Source organism: Microtus ochrogaster, chromosome 17 (assembly GCF_000317375.1).
Source record: "Microtus ochrogaster isolate Prairie Vole_2 chromosome 17, MicOch1.0, whole genome shotgun sequence".
Taxonomy (NCBI): Eukaryota; Metazoa; Chordata; class Mammalia; order Rodentia; family Cricetidae; genus Microtus; species Microtus ochrogaster.
Window position 1 is genome coordinate 30,004,092 of NC_022019.1, and position 20,000 is coordinate 30,024,091.

The 20,000-nt window shown below is 42.3% G+C and overlaps 1 protein-coding gene across 2 annotated transcripts in view; it reads left to right on the forward strand.

The window, feature by feature from the left end:
* Positions 1-20,000, forward strand: part of Gpc6 (glypican 6) — a 991,863-nt gene that overhangs the window by 897,447 nt on the left and 74,416 nt on the right. Inside the window, exons 6-7 of one of the 2 annotated variants that reach the window (XM_026783266.1) lie at positions 8,198-8,341; positions 12,213-12,242. In XM_026783266.1, the coding sequence (XP_026639067.1) occupies positions 8,198-8,341; positions 12,213-12,242 (174 nt within the window). The remainder of the gene's footprint in view (positions 1-8,197; positions 8,342-12,212; positions 12,243-20,000) is intronic. The other variant, XM_013349339.2, reaches the window with a different exon arrangement.

A 20,000-nucleotide genomic window follows, 5' to 3' on the forward strand; every position in this document is an offset into this window, starting at 1 on the left:
AAGGGTCTCCCACGGACACTCCCAGGTTTCTTTACTTCCCTTTTCCTCTTTTACTCCTTATTCCTGGTGACCACATGCTTGGTGACTTCAACAAATGCAACATGGGGAGATGATGCTAAAACTTTCACTTACTTGTAGTCATTCATTTCTGATTTTTTTTTTTAAAAAAACACACAGTATGTGCTGGAAATACATAGAAGCTGGGATACAGTGGTAAAATGTTTCAGATTCTATTTTTCAGAGAGCTTAAATCGTTCACCCATAGCTCCGTGCAATCAGTGCATTTGACTTGTTAGTCAGTATTTCTATGAGTAATTACAGATTGTGTCAGTTAAAATAATAAGACTTTGTATTTCATTTTTTCAGTTCACTAAGCTTCGTATTTTATCTTTAAAATGACTCTGAAACTTGGGAAGTCATGTTGTCCCAGTGTTGTCCAAGTTTAAGATGAAGGCCGGAAGCTAGTACTTCAAACTCCTAAGTTCTTGTTAATGACTAACTATGGTCAAAATGTATTTATCAGGGGCTGGAGAAATGGCTCAGAGGTTAAGAGCACTGACTGCTCTTCCAAAGGTCCTGAGTTCAGTTCCCAGCAACCACATGGTGGCTCACAGCCATCTGTAATAATGTCTGGTGCCCTCTTCTGGCCTGCAGGCATTCACACAGACAGAATATTGTATACATAATAAATAAATAAAATTGGATTAAAAAATCTTTTAAAAAATGTATTTATCACCCAAAATTTATATTGAAAGTTAACTCCTAGAACCTTTACCTGTAATTACAGGAGTTATCCCTTACAAAATAAACCTGAAGGGGGCCTTTCACTGACTCATCTGCTAAATCAGGACTGGGCAAGAAGGTGCCATCTATGAGTTGCCTGATACTTAGACCTTACACTTCCCAGCCTCTAAGACCTATGGAAGTTTCTGATATTTATGAATTATCCCATTGAAGGTATTTCATTGTAGCACTTCAAATCCCCAAAACACTTGTCTGCTGCCCCACAGTTCTCTGTTACAGAAATAGCTGCCACCCCTGGACCCATTCTACAACCATGTACTGACTCAATGGTTCTTTGTCCCCTTGGATACAAATGGAATAGAGTGAAATTCCCCAGTTAGTCATCACACAGAGAGTGAAGTCATCAGCACTGTGATACAAATTAGAATCTAATAAATAAAGAAAACACCACTTAGTCTCAAAACATCAAGTCTGAGTAAATCCAGGAGGTCGGTGGTGGCACACACCTTTAATCCTAACAGTGAGTTCTAGGACAGCCAGAGCTGTAACATAAATAAACCCTGTCTTTGGGGGGTGAGGGGAAGAGTCATCTGGTCATCCATATTTAAAACAAAACACCAGAGCTCCACTTTCAAATTTCAAAATGATATGTGTTAGCCATAGTTTTTGACTTCGTAAAAACCCACTGATAAGACCATACAGATATATGCAGACAGAATATTGTATACTTAATAAATAAATAAATATTTTTTTTAAAAAAAGTGGGGCTGGCGAGATGGCTCAGTGGTTAAGAGCATTGCCTGCTCTTACAAAAGTCCTGAGTTCAATTCCCAGCAACCACATGGTGGCTCAAACCATCTGTAATGAGATCTTGTGCCCTCTTCTGGCCTGCAGGCAATATGCAGACAGAATATTGTATACTTAATAAATAAATATTTTAAAAAAGACCATACAGAGATGGGGATGCTTTCAAACACAGCTGCTGAAACAGAGAATATGTACAGCATTGTCTCTCAAGTGGCCGATAATGACTTCGCTGAATATGTTATCAAAGTGGTGAAGACAAGGTAGAGACCAAGAGGACAGGGAGACAGCTGTAGGCCATCTCTGAAAAGATGAATGTTGTATTTCCTATGAGAAATATGGTAATAAGTTTTGGTGTTTAGATTCTAAATACATTAAGAAACCAATGACTGAATGCAAATCTATTATCAATACACCTCTTACTATTGCCCCCCTCCTCCCTCTTCTCTTCCCTCTCTTCCCCTTGTCCTCCCTCTTCCCACTCCTCCCTATAAAGCCATAAAATGTCTCTTCCTTCGTGCTTCCCTTTCGATGTCAGTGTCTTTCAGAATGCCACTAGACTTCTAGGACATCATCTTCTCAGAAGGAGAGCAACCATGAGGCAGGGTGCTCCTCCCCCAAAGCCACAAGTCTTTTGGGGTTGGCTGTATAGGAAAGATGGTTTCTTTGAGTATTCACTGCATTTGTCTATGACAAAGTTTCTGGATATTTTCTGGAATTATCTAATTATCCCTTCCCACGTTCCTTAGAGTGAATCGGGCAGGAGGGAAAACTGATGATACTTTTTAAAGGGGTGGGTCTAAAGAAGTGTTACCTTTTAAGTATTTAGCCTGCTGTTACAACTTCTAGAAACTTCTGTTTTGCTGTGGGAAAAAGAAAAATAGTTTTTTTCGACCTTTGCTGAAGGTGGAGTGGCAGCACCAACCTTTAAGGCTGTTCTATCCGAATCTCGTTTCTCTTAGCAGGCTTAAGCTGCTCTCATCTTGAGGTGGTACTTCTTGGAGGAACCCTACCGTAACCCTACAAATAACATCCTGAACACACTGGAACAGGTGGTGGCCTGACACCCCCAATGAATGTTCCTACTATAACACATGGACTCTGTGGCTTCTGTCACATCTTTGAGCTCTTACAAATAATGTTGTGTGGGAAACACAGATGAGGGCCTTGAGAAGCGGTAAGGAAGATGCTTGCACTCTTCCAGAGCACCTGAATTTGACTCTCTCATTGGAAGTTCTTTAGTGGCTTCAATTTCAGCTCCAGGTAACTCAATGCCATCTTCTGGCCTTTATGGGCACTACACTCATGTGTATAAGCCCACACACAGGCACATATACTTGTTTGTTTTAAGTAAATAAACTTAAAGACTTGTGGCTTTGGGAGAGGAGCACCCTGCCTCATGGTTGCTCTCCTTCTGAGAAGATGATGTCCTAGAAGTCTAGTGGCATTCTGAAAGACACTGACATCGAAAGGGAAGCACAAAGGAAGAGACATTTTATGGCTTTATAGGGAGGAGGGGGAAGAGGGAGGACTAGGAGAAGAGAGGGAAGAGAAGAGGGAGGAGGGGGGCAATAGTAAGAGGTGTATTGATAATAGATTTGCATTCAGTCATTGGTTTCTTAATGTATTTAGAATCTAAACACCAAAACTTATTACCATATTTCTCATAGGAAGTATAAATCTAGAAAAAAGAAGGGGAAACAAAGACCAGGTCAGGTGTGTTCCTTTTCACTTTTTTTTTAGATCATTTAGAGGAAGTATAAGTTATGGACTTGTGTAATTATGTAGTGATTATCAAGCACTTGTTTTCCAGATAGTGGGTCCTGAGGTCCTGCTTCATAATCTGCATTTGAACACAACCACATGCCGATGTGGTAAATGGTATTATCTCTGTTAAACAGAGGAGGGGCCCTGCAATCGTGGTGGTGCATGCCTTTAATCCCAGCACTGGGGGGGGGCACAGAGGCAGGTGGATCTCTATGAGTTCAAGGCCAGCCTGGTCTACTGAGCTAGTTCCAGGACAGCCAGGAGAAACCCTGCCTCGAAAAACCAAAATAAAAACAAAAACAAAAAATCACATACATACATACATACATACACACACATACATCACACACACATATTCCAAACAGAGAGGAAAGATGGCATCAGAGAGCCTCCTCTATTTATCCACACAACTCAAGCCATTGTCACTTCATCAGCCATTCGTCCCTCCATTTTCCCTTGATAAACATAGCTTCAGGACTCTAAAACCCATCTAAAGCTCAGTTTGCATCTCTAGACCACTTCTTGATCTACTTTCATTTAACCTCAGGACCTGCCTATCATATTACAGGTTGTCACCCACTTCTTCTTTTGTTCAAAATATAAAACAATGGGTACCCCAGCTACCGAGGCCTCTTATATTGACCTAAACTTAGGTCTCTGTGGTCACAGAGCTATTTTAGCAGACTGAGAAAACAGAAATACTCCAAATTTCTGGCTAATAATTCCATTTGTCACGCACCCTAAGAATCCCATGTTTTTAAACGCTTTTTCTAGCTAATGGATTACATGTTGTCTTACTGTCTGCAGGCTAATATGACAGAATACAGTGAAGCAGACAACACAAACAACAGTCCTTCCGCTGTAAGGTCTCTGATCCCATTCGCTACCCACCATCATCCCACTCCTTCAGAGATGAGGTCTCAATTTAGGGATCTGGAGAGACACAGATATTCAGACAACATGTATTCAATGGGGAACTGTGAGTGTCACTCTGTGTTCTCAGCTGCAGAATGAACATGAGGTTTGTTTTTAATAGGTTCTCTGTACGACACTGGTACAGAAGTCTTCCATCATCCTCAAGAAAGAGCAGACAAGCTGGTACTCAGGGGCCTCCTTGTACCTGTTCTCATTGAGTTTCACAGAATTCGGCAATATAGATTGTAACCGGCTTGGAATCCTCCCACGGGAGGGCCTCTCTTATACTGGGTCTGTTCTTCTAAGAGTGGAGGAGTATGTCTGTTTGGGAATAGTCAAACTTTGAGGTCGTTGTGAACAAGTTTTTATGAACATACCCAGAAGATTTAGAGGCTCAGTGACTTGAGAGATGAGGTCTCAATTTAAGGATCTGGGAAGGACACAGATATTCAGACAATGTGCATTCTATGGGGAACTGTGATAGTGGTGATATCGATGGGGAGAAAGTGAGCATTTTCTTTGGTTTGGCCTTACACCCAGCAATTTCTGCTTCGAAGCTACACTCAAAAACCTAAACTAGGCATTAATAATGGAAAGTTAGCAGGCTGTATTAAGTAATCTGTGGTTGGTTAACACCTGCCAAACAAACCCACCACCAAACGTTGAAAACTCTCCCCAGAACCCATCATGCATTCTTTCAGGGAACCTGCATTCCTGTGATCTCCCTGGGTTCCTAGAGTCAGACTCTCCCTTCCTGAGCTGTGGTCTGAGGGTCTATCAACCCTTCCCGTGGCCAGGCCTTCGAAATCTCAGCAAGGCCGTTGCTATTATTCCCCTGCTCTGTCTTTATATTTCTTAAAAGTCAGCTGTCATTTTCAAAGCAATCCAAAACAGCCCACTCAACAGATCCCCTGGGGTTTGGGAATGGTAAGGCCCTCCAGCAGCAGTGACCTTGATACAAGGAAGTGATTTAAACACTGGGGAAGAAAGGGCCCACTATCTTTATCACACTGGTTACACCATCAACTTTAGAAATTGTGAGAGAGAAGAATAATCAATAGTGTGTTAAGACCAGCCTCCAAGAACGCCAAGACAAAGTATCCCTGTGCTGCAAAATGCTGAGTTGAAGAAGAAGTTTGAATGCACAAAAGAGAAATTAGTTGTAGTGGTGAAGCAAAATGAATTGTGTCTCGAGATGGAATTTGTCATGGGGAATGGCACTCAAGGGCTCTCTGCGTCCTTCAGGGCGATCACACAATATGCAGGATGACAAATGCTTCAAGTTGAACAAAACAGAGTCAAATAACAACACAAGAATGAGCACACTGTAAATTTGCATATGTAGGATAAGAATTGCCACAAATAAACAGTTGAGGAAAGTTTCTTCAGTTGAAATTAAAATACATTTTCTCCTTTCTCTCTCTACTCTCTAACTCCTCACATGGACTCCTTGCTCTCTCTCAAATTCATGACCTCTGGCTTTTTTTCTTTAATTCTTACTATATATATTTTTACTATATATTCTTACTAAATATATAGCTAAACATATAACTACAACCTGCTTTATCAGTATAGGGTTACTTGTGTGTACAGATTTCAAGGCTGACTATGTAGTATTGGATCACCAATTGGGGACCTCTTTCTTGGAGAAGACTGATTCTCAGCCCTCCTTCATTGCCTGTAGATTTTGGCTAAGGTTGGGGTCCCCTTGCATGTTAGTGTGTAGGCTGTTATCATTCTTATTCTGAGCCTCATTAAGACAGCCATGTTTTTGAGACTACTCAGGTTTAGCCTCCCTAAATTTCGAGAGAGGAATATCTCAGCAGATATCTTGTTCCTTGGACTATTACCATCTTCCTAACCTGCTCTTCACCAATGATCCTTGAGCCATAAGTGAAAGAGCTGTGTTGTTGGTGAATCAATGAGGCTGGGTACCAATCACTTTTCTCCACATTTGGATTGCTTATCATTTTCTGTAATGGTCTCTATCTGTTGTAGGGAACTTTGTTGATGGGTGAGAACTACACTTACTTGTGGAAATAAAGAAAAATATTTAGAATACAGTAGGGATTCTGCTAGGTTAGTAAAGTGGTGGCTATAGGTGCGTACAAGATGCATGACCTCACTAGCCCCTGGTAGCCACCTAGGTTTCCAGTAGCAGGCATTAGCCTTTTAAAAAGCATCTGGGAGGAAATGATCATCTCCTGTATACAAATGTTAGAAACAAGGTTATACTTGAATATGTTCTGAAAAGTTTTGCTATGTGTTTTAGGGTTCTGTAGAGTATTATATAATATATATTCTAAAATGAATATGTATTATATATGCATATATATGGGATTTATAGGAGTGGCTTATGACTGTAGTCCAGCTAGTTCCACAATGACTGTCTACCAAGGGAAGGTCCAAGAATCTAATAGTTGTTCAGTCCGTGATGCTGGATGTCTCTGCTGGTCTTCAGTAGATGCTGGAATCTTGAAGAATTAAGCACAAATGCTAGGGAAGGAGAGGACTTATCAGCATCCTTCTTCCACATCCTTATATAGGCTGTGAACTGGAGGTGTGGCCCAAGTTAAAAGTGAATCTTCCTACCTCCAAAGAATTGGATTAAAATTGGGTCTTCCCACTTCAAATGATTTAAGTAAGAAAAAAATCCCTCACAGGTCTCCCCAGGCACTTGGGTTTTAGTTAGTTCCAGATGTAGCCAACCAAGAATAGCCAACACACTCTGCTTCCTGAAAGTCTAGGAAAGGAATTATCTCTCGATAACTGGTACAAAGGAGGAAGCATCTAGAAAGAGTAAAGGAAATGTTCCCACACCAACCTGAGTGAAATCACTATGGAAAAAGATTGGCATCTCAGTCCCTAAATTCATTACAATCAAATGTTTGATTTCCCACAGCAGCCCTAACTGTGACATGAACAGCTGTCAACAACAAAATTAGAAGGAAATGCGTTATGTGTATTTCACCCACATTCGCTTGTCCCATTTTCACACCATTTGCTCAGGAGAAGGTTTCCACAAAGTTCTTCCAGTAGAGATTTTTGTTATTCCAAAGGGAACCCCTCAAGTCTGGTGACTTAGGTATGCCACATGTGAAATACACTTGTAGTGTTAGACAGCATGGCTCCCAAACGGTTGCCTGCTGAATGCCGAACCCAAGATCAATGAAGAGTCTGGGCCATAACTGTTTTAATCCTGAAACCATGCTATGAAGAATCTATTATCATTCCCACATTTCATGGTTGGTTCCTGCTATTTCTAGTGGTTATGTTCCGTACGGTTAAGCAAACTGACTTGGCAAATACTGAATCCTAATTTCCTAAGAGAAACAGGGCTAGATGCTGCTGGTTAGCGTATGACGAGGCAACCCAACTGGAAGCATGTTTGAATTTGTTTCCGTCTAAGAGACCTTACCTAAGGTCTGCATACTTGATGAACGCTGAACCCAAGAGACCTAGCTAGGAGGTGAAAGAAGTGTGTGTAAAATATATGTTGTCCTTATGAGACACATCACTAACTTCCTGGTGTCTGACACATTAGACAGTGCCTAAGCTCTGTCTGCACCAGGGACCTATTCACTCATTCAGGGTTGTCCAAGAGCTCGCACAGGGGCCACACGAGATTTTGCCACATTGTCTATATCAACAAAATTCTCATGAGTACTCATTTAAGGATTTACAAATAAATTTCCACTCGGAAGACAACTCTGCAGCTATGGAATCTGTTGGTTCTATGTGGTAAACCCGTGGGAGGACACGCACACAGCTGGCTCTCTCTATATTTGTGTGGCAATTTCCCCCGCAGGTGTTTTTACAGCTTTAAATTCAAAGAGTAGAAATTAGAGATTTTTGGAAAGTAAGAATTTCATGAAAAGATGTGACGAGCCTTGTGTTGCGTGCTTCCGGGTTGTGAGTTTAGAATCAGTTCTGTACTGATGACAGACACTCGCTCTGCTTCTCCTAGGTCTTCCAGGGCTGCGGCCAGCCCAAACCTGCTCCGGCTCTCAGGTCTGCTCGCTCAGCCCCAGAAAATTTTAACCCACGTTTTCGGCCCTACAACCCCGAGGAACGACCCACCACGGCCGCAGGCACGAGCTTGGACCGGCTGGTGAGTACTACGCTTGCTGACTGTGCAGCAGGGTCATTCGCTCCCTGAGGTCTGGGCTACAGAATTCCTAATCGTATTCTTGTACCTGCTCCTGTTCTCAATAGAATGGTGGACAGTAAGAGTTGTTTTGTTTTGTTTTGTTTTCCGTTTAGGTCATGAATTTATTTAGGAACCCTTAAAACTATTAAATCCTCTAGTGCAGTGACTAAGAGCCCAGCTTCATAGTTCTTCGGAAATGTTGCCTGGAAGCCCAGTTGTTGGATCTCTCAGATGTCTAATTACAAAACCACATTTCTAATTCATATGCTGCACTTCTTTTCTTTAAATGCTTGCTTCTGTGAGTTTAATATCATCTTGCTTTCTTATGATTCCTCATATGTTGAGCTTGCTCTTTGGAAAGTCTTTCAGGAAGTTCCAAATTAATGTTTGGACTTTTGTTTTGTTTTGTTGTTTTTTGTTTGTTTGTTTTGTTTTGTTTTTCTTTTCAAAATGTCTCTTAAAAATAGGGATCTTAGGGCCATTTAAATGTGTGTCAGGGACTGGGTGGCTTTTATGTAAGAAAAATTTATCTGGTGATGGCTACTATATACATAATAAATGCAGTTTTTAATGTGTTTTTAAAAAACAAATTTGGGATAAAAATTAAGAGCTCTTAATTTCAAAGAAATATGGCCTGATCATTTCCAATTCAATGTCTTCAATTCATAATGCCATATACAATCGATACACCTGTGCTGTTAGCACCATGAATGCTGCTCTGCCAATTATCTTGATGCAAATATTACCAGATAAACCCCCAGGGTCAAACAGCATTTGAACCACTCAGTCTTGAGGGCTGTTGGTTATGAAATACTGTTATTAGTCACTGTTATGAATGCCTTTATGGTTTTAGTTAATACCCCTTCCACAGTGTAGAACTTGCAAGATTAAATTGGTTGTGTTTGGGCTCTGTGTAAGTACATCTCGGCATTTCTCTCTCTAAAGAAAAAGAATCAAGTGAATGTAACAACATAAAGGTCTACCCGTTAAGTGTCAAAGTGAAAGGGTAGCTGCTCTCGTTAACTGTTAAATTATGCTTTGAATTTATTACCCTTTATTAGCAAATAAAATCCCCTCTGCAACACAGGTTTTGGAAAGGGAATCCTAAGTGTGATTGCTTCAGCCTGCCGCCCCCCCTGCTTAGTCTGTCCTCTATCACATTTTCAAGAAAATTTGAAAATTAGTTACTGGTTTTCTTTTACCCAACCAACTCTACTCTGCCAACCAACAGCTTGGGCAACCTTTGCCAAGAACACTGGCGTCCTGTAGAGCAGGCTGTCCGGATTCTACTTTACATGTGCTTTGTGTCTCTCTAAGCAGGAACCCTCAGGATTTGATTAACTAACTTTAGTTAGTGCGAACTCAGTTATTAGAGGAGGCTGTGCCCTTCAAGGTGTCTGCCACCCCAGCTGAAAACTGGAACACGGTGTCAGATGGATCCGCCCTAGACAGCTCATGTACTAAATCGTGTCCGCAGAGGACAGTTTTGCTTTACACACTTCAAAAACCTCTTACAGAAATTTCATGTTAAATCTTCTCACCATGATAGGTGGATAAAGTTTTTAAAAAAAAAAACAAGGGCATATTATATACTTAGTCAAAAATGCCTTAAATGTGGGCTGTACTGATATCTATGACAATCAGTGGGTAATTTTCCTTTGAAACAGAGAAGCATTCTCTAGGCTAAATAAACACATACCCTTAAGTGAGGAAAATAAGAGGAAAAAAGCTTGCTACTCCACGCGGTATTATTGCCGTAAAACACAAACTAAATAAATGCAGCTCTGATAATCTTCATGATCTTCAAAGTCTCCCAGTGAAGGCTTCACTGAGTAACCTTCAAAATGCATACCCAAAAGGAGTCTGGAAAACTATTGACAGCAAACTGATTGAAGACATTCTATTTTATGTCCCCTGAAAATATTTTTAATCGATGTTTTTCAAGCACTAAATGACAATGGTTAATCCCCTGTCATATGTAAAAAGCCAGGGCCAGCCCCAGAGCGTAGGTATTCAAGCCAGGAGCTCAATTTGCTGTGTGATGCTCTGTCAGCACTGAGAGCAACTTCCTCCTGGGTGTGACTTCAGGCTGTGTACGTGAGAGCTGCCGTTTTGTTTCCTGCCTATGTTCAGAACTCTGATCTCTTTTCAAATTTGAGAATTAGCCGTTTGTAACAGCCTCCCTCCTTCCAATTCTGATCCTTCTCTCCAAAGATCAATGTCCCACATCAAAAGATATTCTACTGAGGTTTTTCTTAAGACAGAGACACTGGGCCCCAAGCTCCCATCAGAGGCTCCTATGCAGCCGCGGGCTTCCCCAAGGCCGTTGCCTTCTGAGCATTCTGGGGTGGTCTTTCATGGACCTGTTCAAGGGGCAACTCCGGTGAGTTCTCCAGAAGGGTCTGTTCGCTATTACAGCCTGTCCCTGCTGTTCATAAACAAGCCTTGTGATACCTACTCCTGTTTTAATTTTGCCCTGAAAAGATGTTTCCTGAATATTTATAAGAAGCATGTGTCCCAGAAAAGGAGGAAATTGGAAAAGATTTCCCTGTTTCAGCAGAGGAAAAAGCTTTAAAAGCCGACATTAAAACAACTCCCTACATGCCCCACCTATTTCCGTAAATGAAAATAACTTCATTCTGATGCTGGTGGCGGGTGACTTCTTGACACCTTTTAAATTAGTGCCTGTGGTATTGACTCTGGAATCCGTGGGTAAACGTTCTTCTGTCGGTTAGTGCAAAGCTGTGTTTTTATGGGAACTGATAATTAAGGGGTTTGTTTTAGAAATAAAGGTCTCAAACCCCAAGTCCCTGCTAAAGCTCGCAGAAGAGAATCAGAAAGAACACGGTATCTTTCAGAAGGCCCAATCCCTTCATGGGAGCTTGGAAACTCCTTACTATCACAAAGAAGAGTTTCCATTTCTTCTTCGAAAGTCGTGTGGGCCTGCAGTGTTGCTGACAGCAGCCGGCAGCCTTCAAACATGCTACCCTCGAGTCATGCTTTCTTTGCCAAAACCAAAAAATTGTGTTTGTGTCAGTGCGGCTGCTGAGAGAAAGCTGGCTCTGGGGAAGTCTCAGAGTCCTCACTGCCACCAACCGCATTTTATTGGGGACGCCAAGGCCAGCACCTGATCCTGCTAACAGGCTGGCCTCAGCATTATCTCTCACCTGAGGCCCTCCTGCCCCACAGGTTAGGAGTTAAGTGGGCCAGAGGTCGTTGTTTGCACACTGAAGGGGACTGGTTCTCTTCTCCTTTTCGTAGATTTATCCTCTGTGGGTTCTCTGAAATACCTTGATAGGAGGTTATGTGGCTCGAAAGGTCCCGCTCAGTGGAAACACCAGGTGCAAAAACCAATTCAGCACGGCCGCTAGAATTCTCAGGTCTGAGCACACAGAGGTGTTGGACGTTATCCTCCTGAAAGGCAATTAGATGAAGAGCTCAGAAAATTAGAGCACAATGTTCTCACTCTGGAACACTAAGGCAGACACTGCCTGTTACTTACAGCGGCTTTTTCATTAGGGCACATCTGAACTCTAAATTACAGCCCTTAGAGGAATGTGACTTATAAAAGTCAACCTTATAAAAAGAGAGAGAGAGAGAGAGACTTGGAAGTTAACTCATCGCGCTGTGATGATTTAATCGAAAGCAACTCCAGTCAGTATCTCACCTTGTCCTGGCTGTCAAGACTTCCCGGTTATTCTCCAAGTCACTAAGAGTGTGGGCAGAGTAGACGGAGTGTGGGTTAACGAATGCGTCTAATGTGCTGTGCTGTGCTGTATAAAATAACCTCTTTCTCTTTCTCTTTTGAATTTGTTTTCCTCTTGCTTCCCAGAGGACTGTGTGGAGGACCATGCAACATAGTGTAAGCCCTGGTCTTGTTGTTCGTTCATTCCATTTGTCTAGAACATTCCTGAGAAATCCCACCACCTTCCCTTACCCTAACCCTAACCCTTTTTCCCTTATCTAGGATGAGTTGACCACTGTGCAGGCTCACCTCATTTCCTAGTTTCCTCTCTGTTTGGTATTTATGGCTTATAACTGCTTTGGTATTCTTTCTCAATGGCAAGGTTACCTATATAATCTTTGTGGAACACTACCTCAATGGGTGGCTGATTTAAATTCCATTCCACTGGTCAAACTATTGTCATCTGCCTGAAAAACTAGCCCATCCCACTGGGCTCTATTGGCCTTTTCTTCTTTGCTGAGAGAACAATTATCTCATTAATAATAAAAACAAACCATCATCAACTCTCATGCACAAGGAACTATTTTTTCCATTAGAAGGGACATGGAGAATGTAGGGGCTTAAAAAATAGTTGATGAACTGGGAAGTGGTGGCGCATGCCTTTAATCCCAGCACTCGGGAGGCAGAGGCAGGCGGATCTCTGTGAGTTCGAGGCCAGCCTGGTCTACAAAAGCAGTTCCAGGACAGGCTCCAAAGCTACAGAGAAACCCTGTCTCAAAAAAAAAAAAAAAAGAAAGAGAGAGAGAGAGAGAGAGAGAGAGAGAGAGAGAGAGAAAGAAAGAAAGAAAGAAAGAAAGAAAGAAAGAAAGAAAGAAAGAAAATAGTTGACGGTATAAACTGTTTCTCTCCGTATATTTTGTTATTGTTCCTATTTGAATTACTGGGTGTGTTGTTTTGGTTTGGCTTCGTTGTTGATGTTTGTTTGTTTGTTTGTTTGAGCATTGTGGGAGGGAGTACTGGATATTGTTTTATCTGAAAGTGGCCTGTGTCGGACTGAGGACAAGAGTTCTAGGTTGGCCTTGCCTGTTCCCATTGACTAAAACGTTAGAGAATGTGGTTTTCACAATACTCATTCATGATGGTAACATTCTCTCCGAAGGACCTGTATCCTTAGGCCAGAGTGTGGCATATACCTGTAATCCCAGTTCAAAGCCAACCTGGGCTACCTACAGAGTCCAAGGCCAGCCTGGGGCTACATATCCTGTCTGAAACAAAACAAATTTCACAAAGACCTGTCCTGGGACCAGAAGAGGAGGTGTCTTGCTGGAGGAGCACTCCCATGACACAATATAATCCCCTTCTCCCTGACTTAACCCAGGTGGTGCTCATACTGTGTGAAAGGTAGCCTTCAGAATTCATGTGTCTCACTGAGAACCCGTCCCTGCTCAGTAGCCACCCATCCATAGTTACACCCTAGCCCAGGCCACTTTGGATGAAGTAAGAACGTCTGAGAATTAAATCTAGGACAGGAACATGCTAGAACAGAATACCCTGAGGAAGAGACAGGACAGGGGACTCAAGGGTTCCTGATACTAACTGGAGGAGGAGAGAGGAGTCACGGCTGGGCAAGGTAGGCTTCTGTCAGTTTGGCCAAATGAAAGGCCATAGTCTCTCTGGCCAGGTACCACACAGCTCTTCCCTATAAACAGCCTCAGGACCCTGTTAGGCCCAGCAAATGAGCGAGCCTGTGTGGTCTCCTGGATGGTTACCTTGACCTTGCACCTTCACCCCTAGAATTGCACCCCCTTCAATGTCCTGGGGTGAATGTAATCACACTAGTACCCCTTATCTGCTGGACTTCCCTGTCTACAGTCACCAAGCATTAAAACCCCAAATTATATTTCTGATAGGGTCTTGGAAAAAACAAGCCACATCTTCATTTCACTGATGCTTAGTAGAAGTAAACGTGTTATTAATAATACCACATACAGGCTTGAGTAAAAGCAAACCACTCTCAAGATATGCACTTTGGGGCTGGGAAGGTACCTTAATGCTGGCCTAATATATGCATGGTCCTCCAGCATTGGGAGGGGGAGCGGAAAGAGGGTAGAGCCATTTTAATTTTTTTTAATTATTGCTTTGAAACAAATGAATGCGGCAACAAACGTTCTGAACTCCTTTTCTTCGCCTGGTGTCTAATACCACTTTCAGCGTAAAATGCTAGTCATAAAAAAAAAATGTTCTCGGGGCTGGAGAGATGGCTCAGTGGTTAAGCGCATTGCCTGCTCTTCCAAAGGTCCTGAGTTCAATTCCCAGCAACCACATGGTGGCTCACAACCGTCTGTAATGAGGTCTGGCACCCTCTTCTGGCCTGTAGGCATACAGACAGAACATTGTATAATAAATAAATAAATATTTAAAAAAAATATGTTCTCCCAAACCTCTCTGGGGCCACTTGGATGTGACTTGGGAAGCCTGGTTGAAAAGGATGGGGAAAGGATTGTTCATTTAGAATCAGAATCGCCACTGCCACAGCAGAGGAGTCTGCGCCCAGCAGCTCCCCACTTTGCATTTCAAAAGGGTGTCAAGTGAATTTAAGAACGCTCTTATTTTCTAGAGGTTCAGCCCCTCTCTTTAGGCTGGAACTGGTCCTTCTTTCTCCCTTCTGGCCCAACACACACACACACACACACACACACACACACACACACACCGCACACACGCACTCACCCTTCCATCTTTGCTTAGTCTGAATAAGAAAGAAAAAGTAAAAGATTCCTAACAACAGTAAACCAGATTCTCTCCTTTAATTAGTTTCCTAAAGATAACTGGGTCAAAGTTAGAGCGGCTTCCAGTCACTGTGCAGCTGAGTAAATGATGCCCCATTCACCCCTACAAACAAACCGCCACTGCTCCATCCCCTTCGGATCATGAGCTGCCGTGTCTTGCCTCAACCTGCTTTATCTGTTTGCTATAAAACACCACTGAGACACCCCAGTTTCATTTCCACCCCTGGAAATAACAGCAGCAAAATGCAGTGTGCTCTCAAAGCCGGGAGAAAATAAAAATACATGAAAACCGAGCCACCCGACTTACTCAGTCTGCCTCTTGCTGTTCTACTGGCAGCTTGCTCAGCGTGAGGCTGTAGAGAAATGCCTCTTCTATTCAGGAGGTTCGCACTTGATTGGGCCCAACCGGGGACTCTCAGAAGACACCCATAAAAAGGGGTGACTTACCTCCACGATGTGCTGCTTATTCTGTGGCTTTGAAGAATGTACAAATCTAAGTCAACGGGAGCACTGCTAGGAGACCCGCGAAAGACTGCAGTGGTGGAGGCCTCCACTCCTCCCTACGCTAGCCTTTTTCCCATCCTTGGGAAGAGATTATTTAAGGCACATCAAAGAAGAGTGGAAATAACTGGGTTTTATTGAAGGGGCTCGCTCACCACCAGGAGAAAGAAGACAATTTGGAGACCTGGGCATGTAACTTCCTGGAAGATGATACATACATGGTCCCAATAACTGCTCTAAAAAAGTGTCCGGAGAATCCTACGGATCCTGACGGCACCATAGCAACATGCTAAAGTTTTAAAGGGGAGACCTTTACACAGGTCTTATTCAGTGGGAGTGGGCTTAAATCAGCCCTGAGGTAATCTACCCCGCTCTAAAAAGAAATGTCCTGTTCAACTCTGTTAAATGCTCCTCCAACCGCATAAACACCTAAGTAAAACCTTTGGTGATCGCCATACCATAAAAATGAAATGCTCCATGCTCAAACTTAAATAGGATGATTATGAATTCAAGTCTATTTTACAGGATCTCAATGGGTTTACTTTCTGCTTCAGACTTTAAAGTATCTTTCAGGACTCCTAGACTTCAGCTAAAATCCAAACTAGTGTAGATACTTCCAATCACGGCACACATGTGCAGGTTGAATTCTTCCCTGTTGCATTGCATTTAGTAAATCTCCCCACCACATAAAATCTACTTCACAGGGAGTAGTGCTGGCGTCATCAGCCAAAGACATTGTTTTTTATGTCAATTAGATAAGCTCCGTATCCTCCAGGGAACAGCATCTAGTGTAGAGCTTCCTAAACCATTAGCACACAGTAAATAGGAATTTGATTTCATAATCTAAGATAGACTACACCAAAGTGGAGAAGGAATATTAACAAATGAATAATTATCAATGAAATATGCAGATTGAATTCATTAAACATCTGTAGCATCCTTGGCATAGGCTGTGTCTAACAGCTCATTTTCTCTTTCACACACTAGAACTTTCTACTTGAGTCTTGAGCAAATTAAATGGAAGCCTTGGTGTCAGTTATGAACTGCTCAGATGACGAGGTCCTAGGATCTTCTCTTATCAAGAGATGAAATTAGTGTTTCAGTGAATTGATCCAAAACTCTTACCAAGCAAGCCGCACTAAACTATTTAAATTAGAAATGTTTGTTCATGTGACACATCAGTTGACCTGGGCCTTTTATGAGATATTGCTCAGCTTCCAGACCTTTTTCTTGTCGTGGAAAATCTGTAGTAATTTTTCTTCCAAGCTGTCTGAGACATTTGCTCCACAACTCCCCAGTGTGATGTTCATGCTTATGAGAGATAGACCTGAAGAAATGGGATATTTCATAACTACCAGCTCTGATACATTTGCTGGATAATCAATCAGCTTTTAAGGGACTCTAGGGCCCAAAGAATATATTTTAAAGCATTGGGAATTTGGCTAGTCCCATAACATACTTGGACACTCTTTACTGCTGGCAATAAACCTCCGGCATAAACATTGTAGAAAAAACCAAATGGAAAGAAACCCACTTGAGTGAAAATTACTTCCTTTTATAAATGTTAAAGGTGGAGAGAGATCTGCAATATGTAATAATTCTATTACTTAAGCTCATTTGTGGTCATTAACTTCAAAAGCCTGATTCTACAGGTATTTTCTTACAGCTTAAAGACTGACCAAGCTATCCAAAATAGAAGCCAGGTTGATAGAAAAATAAGTGAACTATGAGCATTAGGCAACTTCACTATTGGTAGCTTACAAGCACTTGGGGAGAGGATGTTTGCATATGTGCAATAGGTTCAGAATAGTTTTCAATGCTGTACTGATCTAGATTAACCCCCACTCAAAAAACAAAGCTGTGTCTAAGAGGAGCCCCCACAGTGGTGCACAATCAAACACACTGATTTCTTCTTCATGTCAGATGCCCACTGGTAGACTGTGGTTCTGTAGCACCCTTCCTCTGGGACCCTGGGTAACAGAGATGCTGTTAGACAGAGCTTCGTAAGATACACTGGTTGGAGAACTTGGCCATGGGAGAAAAGCAGCTGTCACTGTCTCCACCGGGAAGGAATGCATGAACTCATTCATATCTAACTGGCCATAATGCGTCACGTGACCAGGGCAGCCTTCTGAAAGTGAGGGATGGCTATGGTGTGTGTCTCGGGCAGGTAGGAAATGGAGATGTCGGTGGCAACAACAACATTCTCCATCTCCTCCTTTTTCTCATCTCTTAAAAAATGTACTGTTGGAGTTTTCATCCATGCATAATTTGATCTAGATTATTCCCTAAGCTCTCTCCTCCCTACACCCTCTGTCAAGATTTTTAAGCTAATATCTGCTTTGTTATCCTGAGTCCCAAAGGCAAGCCTTGCTTTGAAAACACACACACACACAGCCACCCCCCCCCACACACACACATGGACTAATCAGTTACTTGTATTCAAGAAGTATTTGTTGGCTCTAATATGCCAGGCTCACAATATCATGTAAAACAACAATACAATTAACTGTGATTTAGATCAGAACATGCCATGATGATTGGTATGCAGTGGACTGATGCACTGATCCTTTTATGTACTTTTGAAAGCATGAACTTGAAAAAAAAACAAAAACAAAAAACCTAGGGAGCCAGAGATGTAACTCAGTTGCAGAGAGCTTGCCTGTCCCAGCAGGGACAAAATTGTGAGTTCAGTCTCCAGTCCTAGCAAAAATAAAAAGTGTGTGCCTTGCTCCAGCAGCTCTGTCTAAACCAGCGGATGTTTTAGCACCAAGTGCTTCTGATGTCACTCTGAACTTCAGATCCAATCCTGAGTCAACCACAGCATAGACCTCTCACCCCAAATCTGTTGCTAGAGTCTCAAAGAAAGACGTAAAACTTACTGCCGATGAGTAGGAGGACAAGTGGCCACTGGGAAACAGAATAAGCTGAGACATTTTTATCACTGGCGTTTAAGCATCTTTTGGATACAGACGGTGCATGTTTTCGCGCGACTCCACCTTGCAGATTTAGAGCACCTGTCTTTTATGAGGTTGTGTCATGTTTGCTTAGTTGAAGCACTTCTTCTGCTTCTCTCCTTTCTGGGTCAACCTTGTTGGAACAAATCAAACAGTTTCCTCTTCCTCTCTCTTTCATACATCATCACTGACGATCACTGAGAAGCTGTGTTCCGGAACCTGCCCGTCTCCTCTCACAGCTCCAGTTTCTTCCTATGCAGTGCCCGTGAAGGAGAAGAATACTCTTTACAGGTTAATCAGGGAAACGGCAGAAACTACAGCAGCAGCCAACGCATCGTCCGCAGTGAAAAGTCTAGGGAATGTATGTGTCTTTGGCTTCTGCACGGGGCCATTTGCAAAATCTGAGAGCTTTGATCCCACTGGGAGAAAAATTACAATACAAATTCATAAATTATTAATGTGTAATGAGGCAAGAAACCGATGCCTTTGTAAATTTTATTCTAAAAGATTTTGACCCCAGAAAACTCCCCCCAAGGAGCTGGCATTCATTTCCGTGAGATAGACTCATCTGTTCACCTGAAAGGGTGAGTACTTCCTGTGTTTCTCTTTTCTAGCTCTCTGAGTGCTAGGGAAAGGGGCCAGGGCTGGAACCGCCCTGGGAAAGAAGTAGAGACAGCAAACCACTTTAATTGATCTCAAATAAAATACCAAGACCCAGAGGCTGTCTGTAGAACAAGACACATGTTACTTGGGAGAATCAAACGTTCTGTTTATACCTGTGCTCAAGAACAAGATGCTGCTTAGGAGTCCTCATCCTCTTGTCGGTGCAGGCTTTGTAATAAGGGGAATGCAGTTAGCAGCTTTTGATTATAGTTCCATTTAAAATAAGTTCTGGGTGGTGAGAGGGCCCAGCAGTTAAAGACACTCGCCACCAAGACGGACAGCCTGTGCCCAATGCTTCAGGACTGCATGGGAGCAGGGAACTTACTCCAGCAAGTTTTCCTCTGACCTGGGCACATATAGAGCACACGCACACACACAAACACACACACACACACACACACATTAGTATAAAGTTTTTAAGTTCTTCTTCTCTGTGACCTTTTACATGTACACTTACAATACAATATTGTATACTAATTGTATTATAAGTGTAGATGTAAACTTTTTGCTTATTGTACTTAGGATATACTGATATTTCTGAATCTGACTACTCTTTTCATTATTCTGGAAAACTCTAAGTCATCATCTTTTCAAATATTGTTTCAGCCGCCTTCATTTTCTTCCATTGTTCCTCCTTCATAAGATACGGCACATGCTCTCACCGAATTCTCCACAACTCTTAGCCTTACTTTGTCTCTTGCTGTGCTGAGAATCATTTATTTCACTCCCCTCTCAGTTGATTAAAGCTTTCTCCCATGATTCGCAATTTCCCATTTAATCCATCTGTGTACATTGATTTGATTGTTGGTGTCTGATGTTTACGTCTTCCTCTCAAACACGCTAGGTTGAACATCTTGCCGCTGCTTCTCATGTTCCTGAGTCTATATTTTCCATTCGGAACATATTCATTTTGCACTTCAGTTTAGACTTTGAATGCTGAAGAGTTTTCTGCTCTTGTCTAGTAGTTCTGCAGATGCTCATGAAGAGTTCTTTGTGCCTTTGTACTCCAACCATGTGGGGGGGGC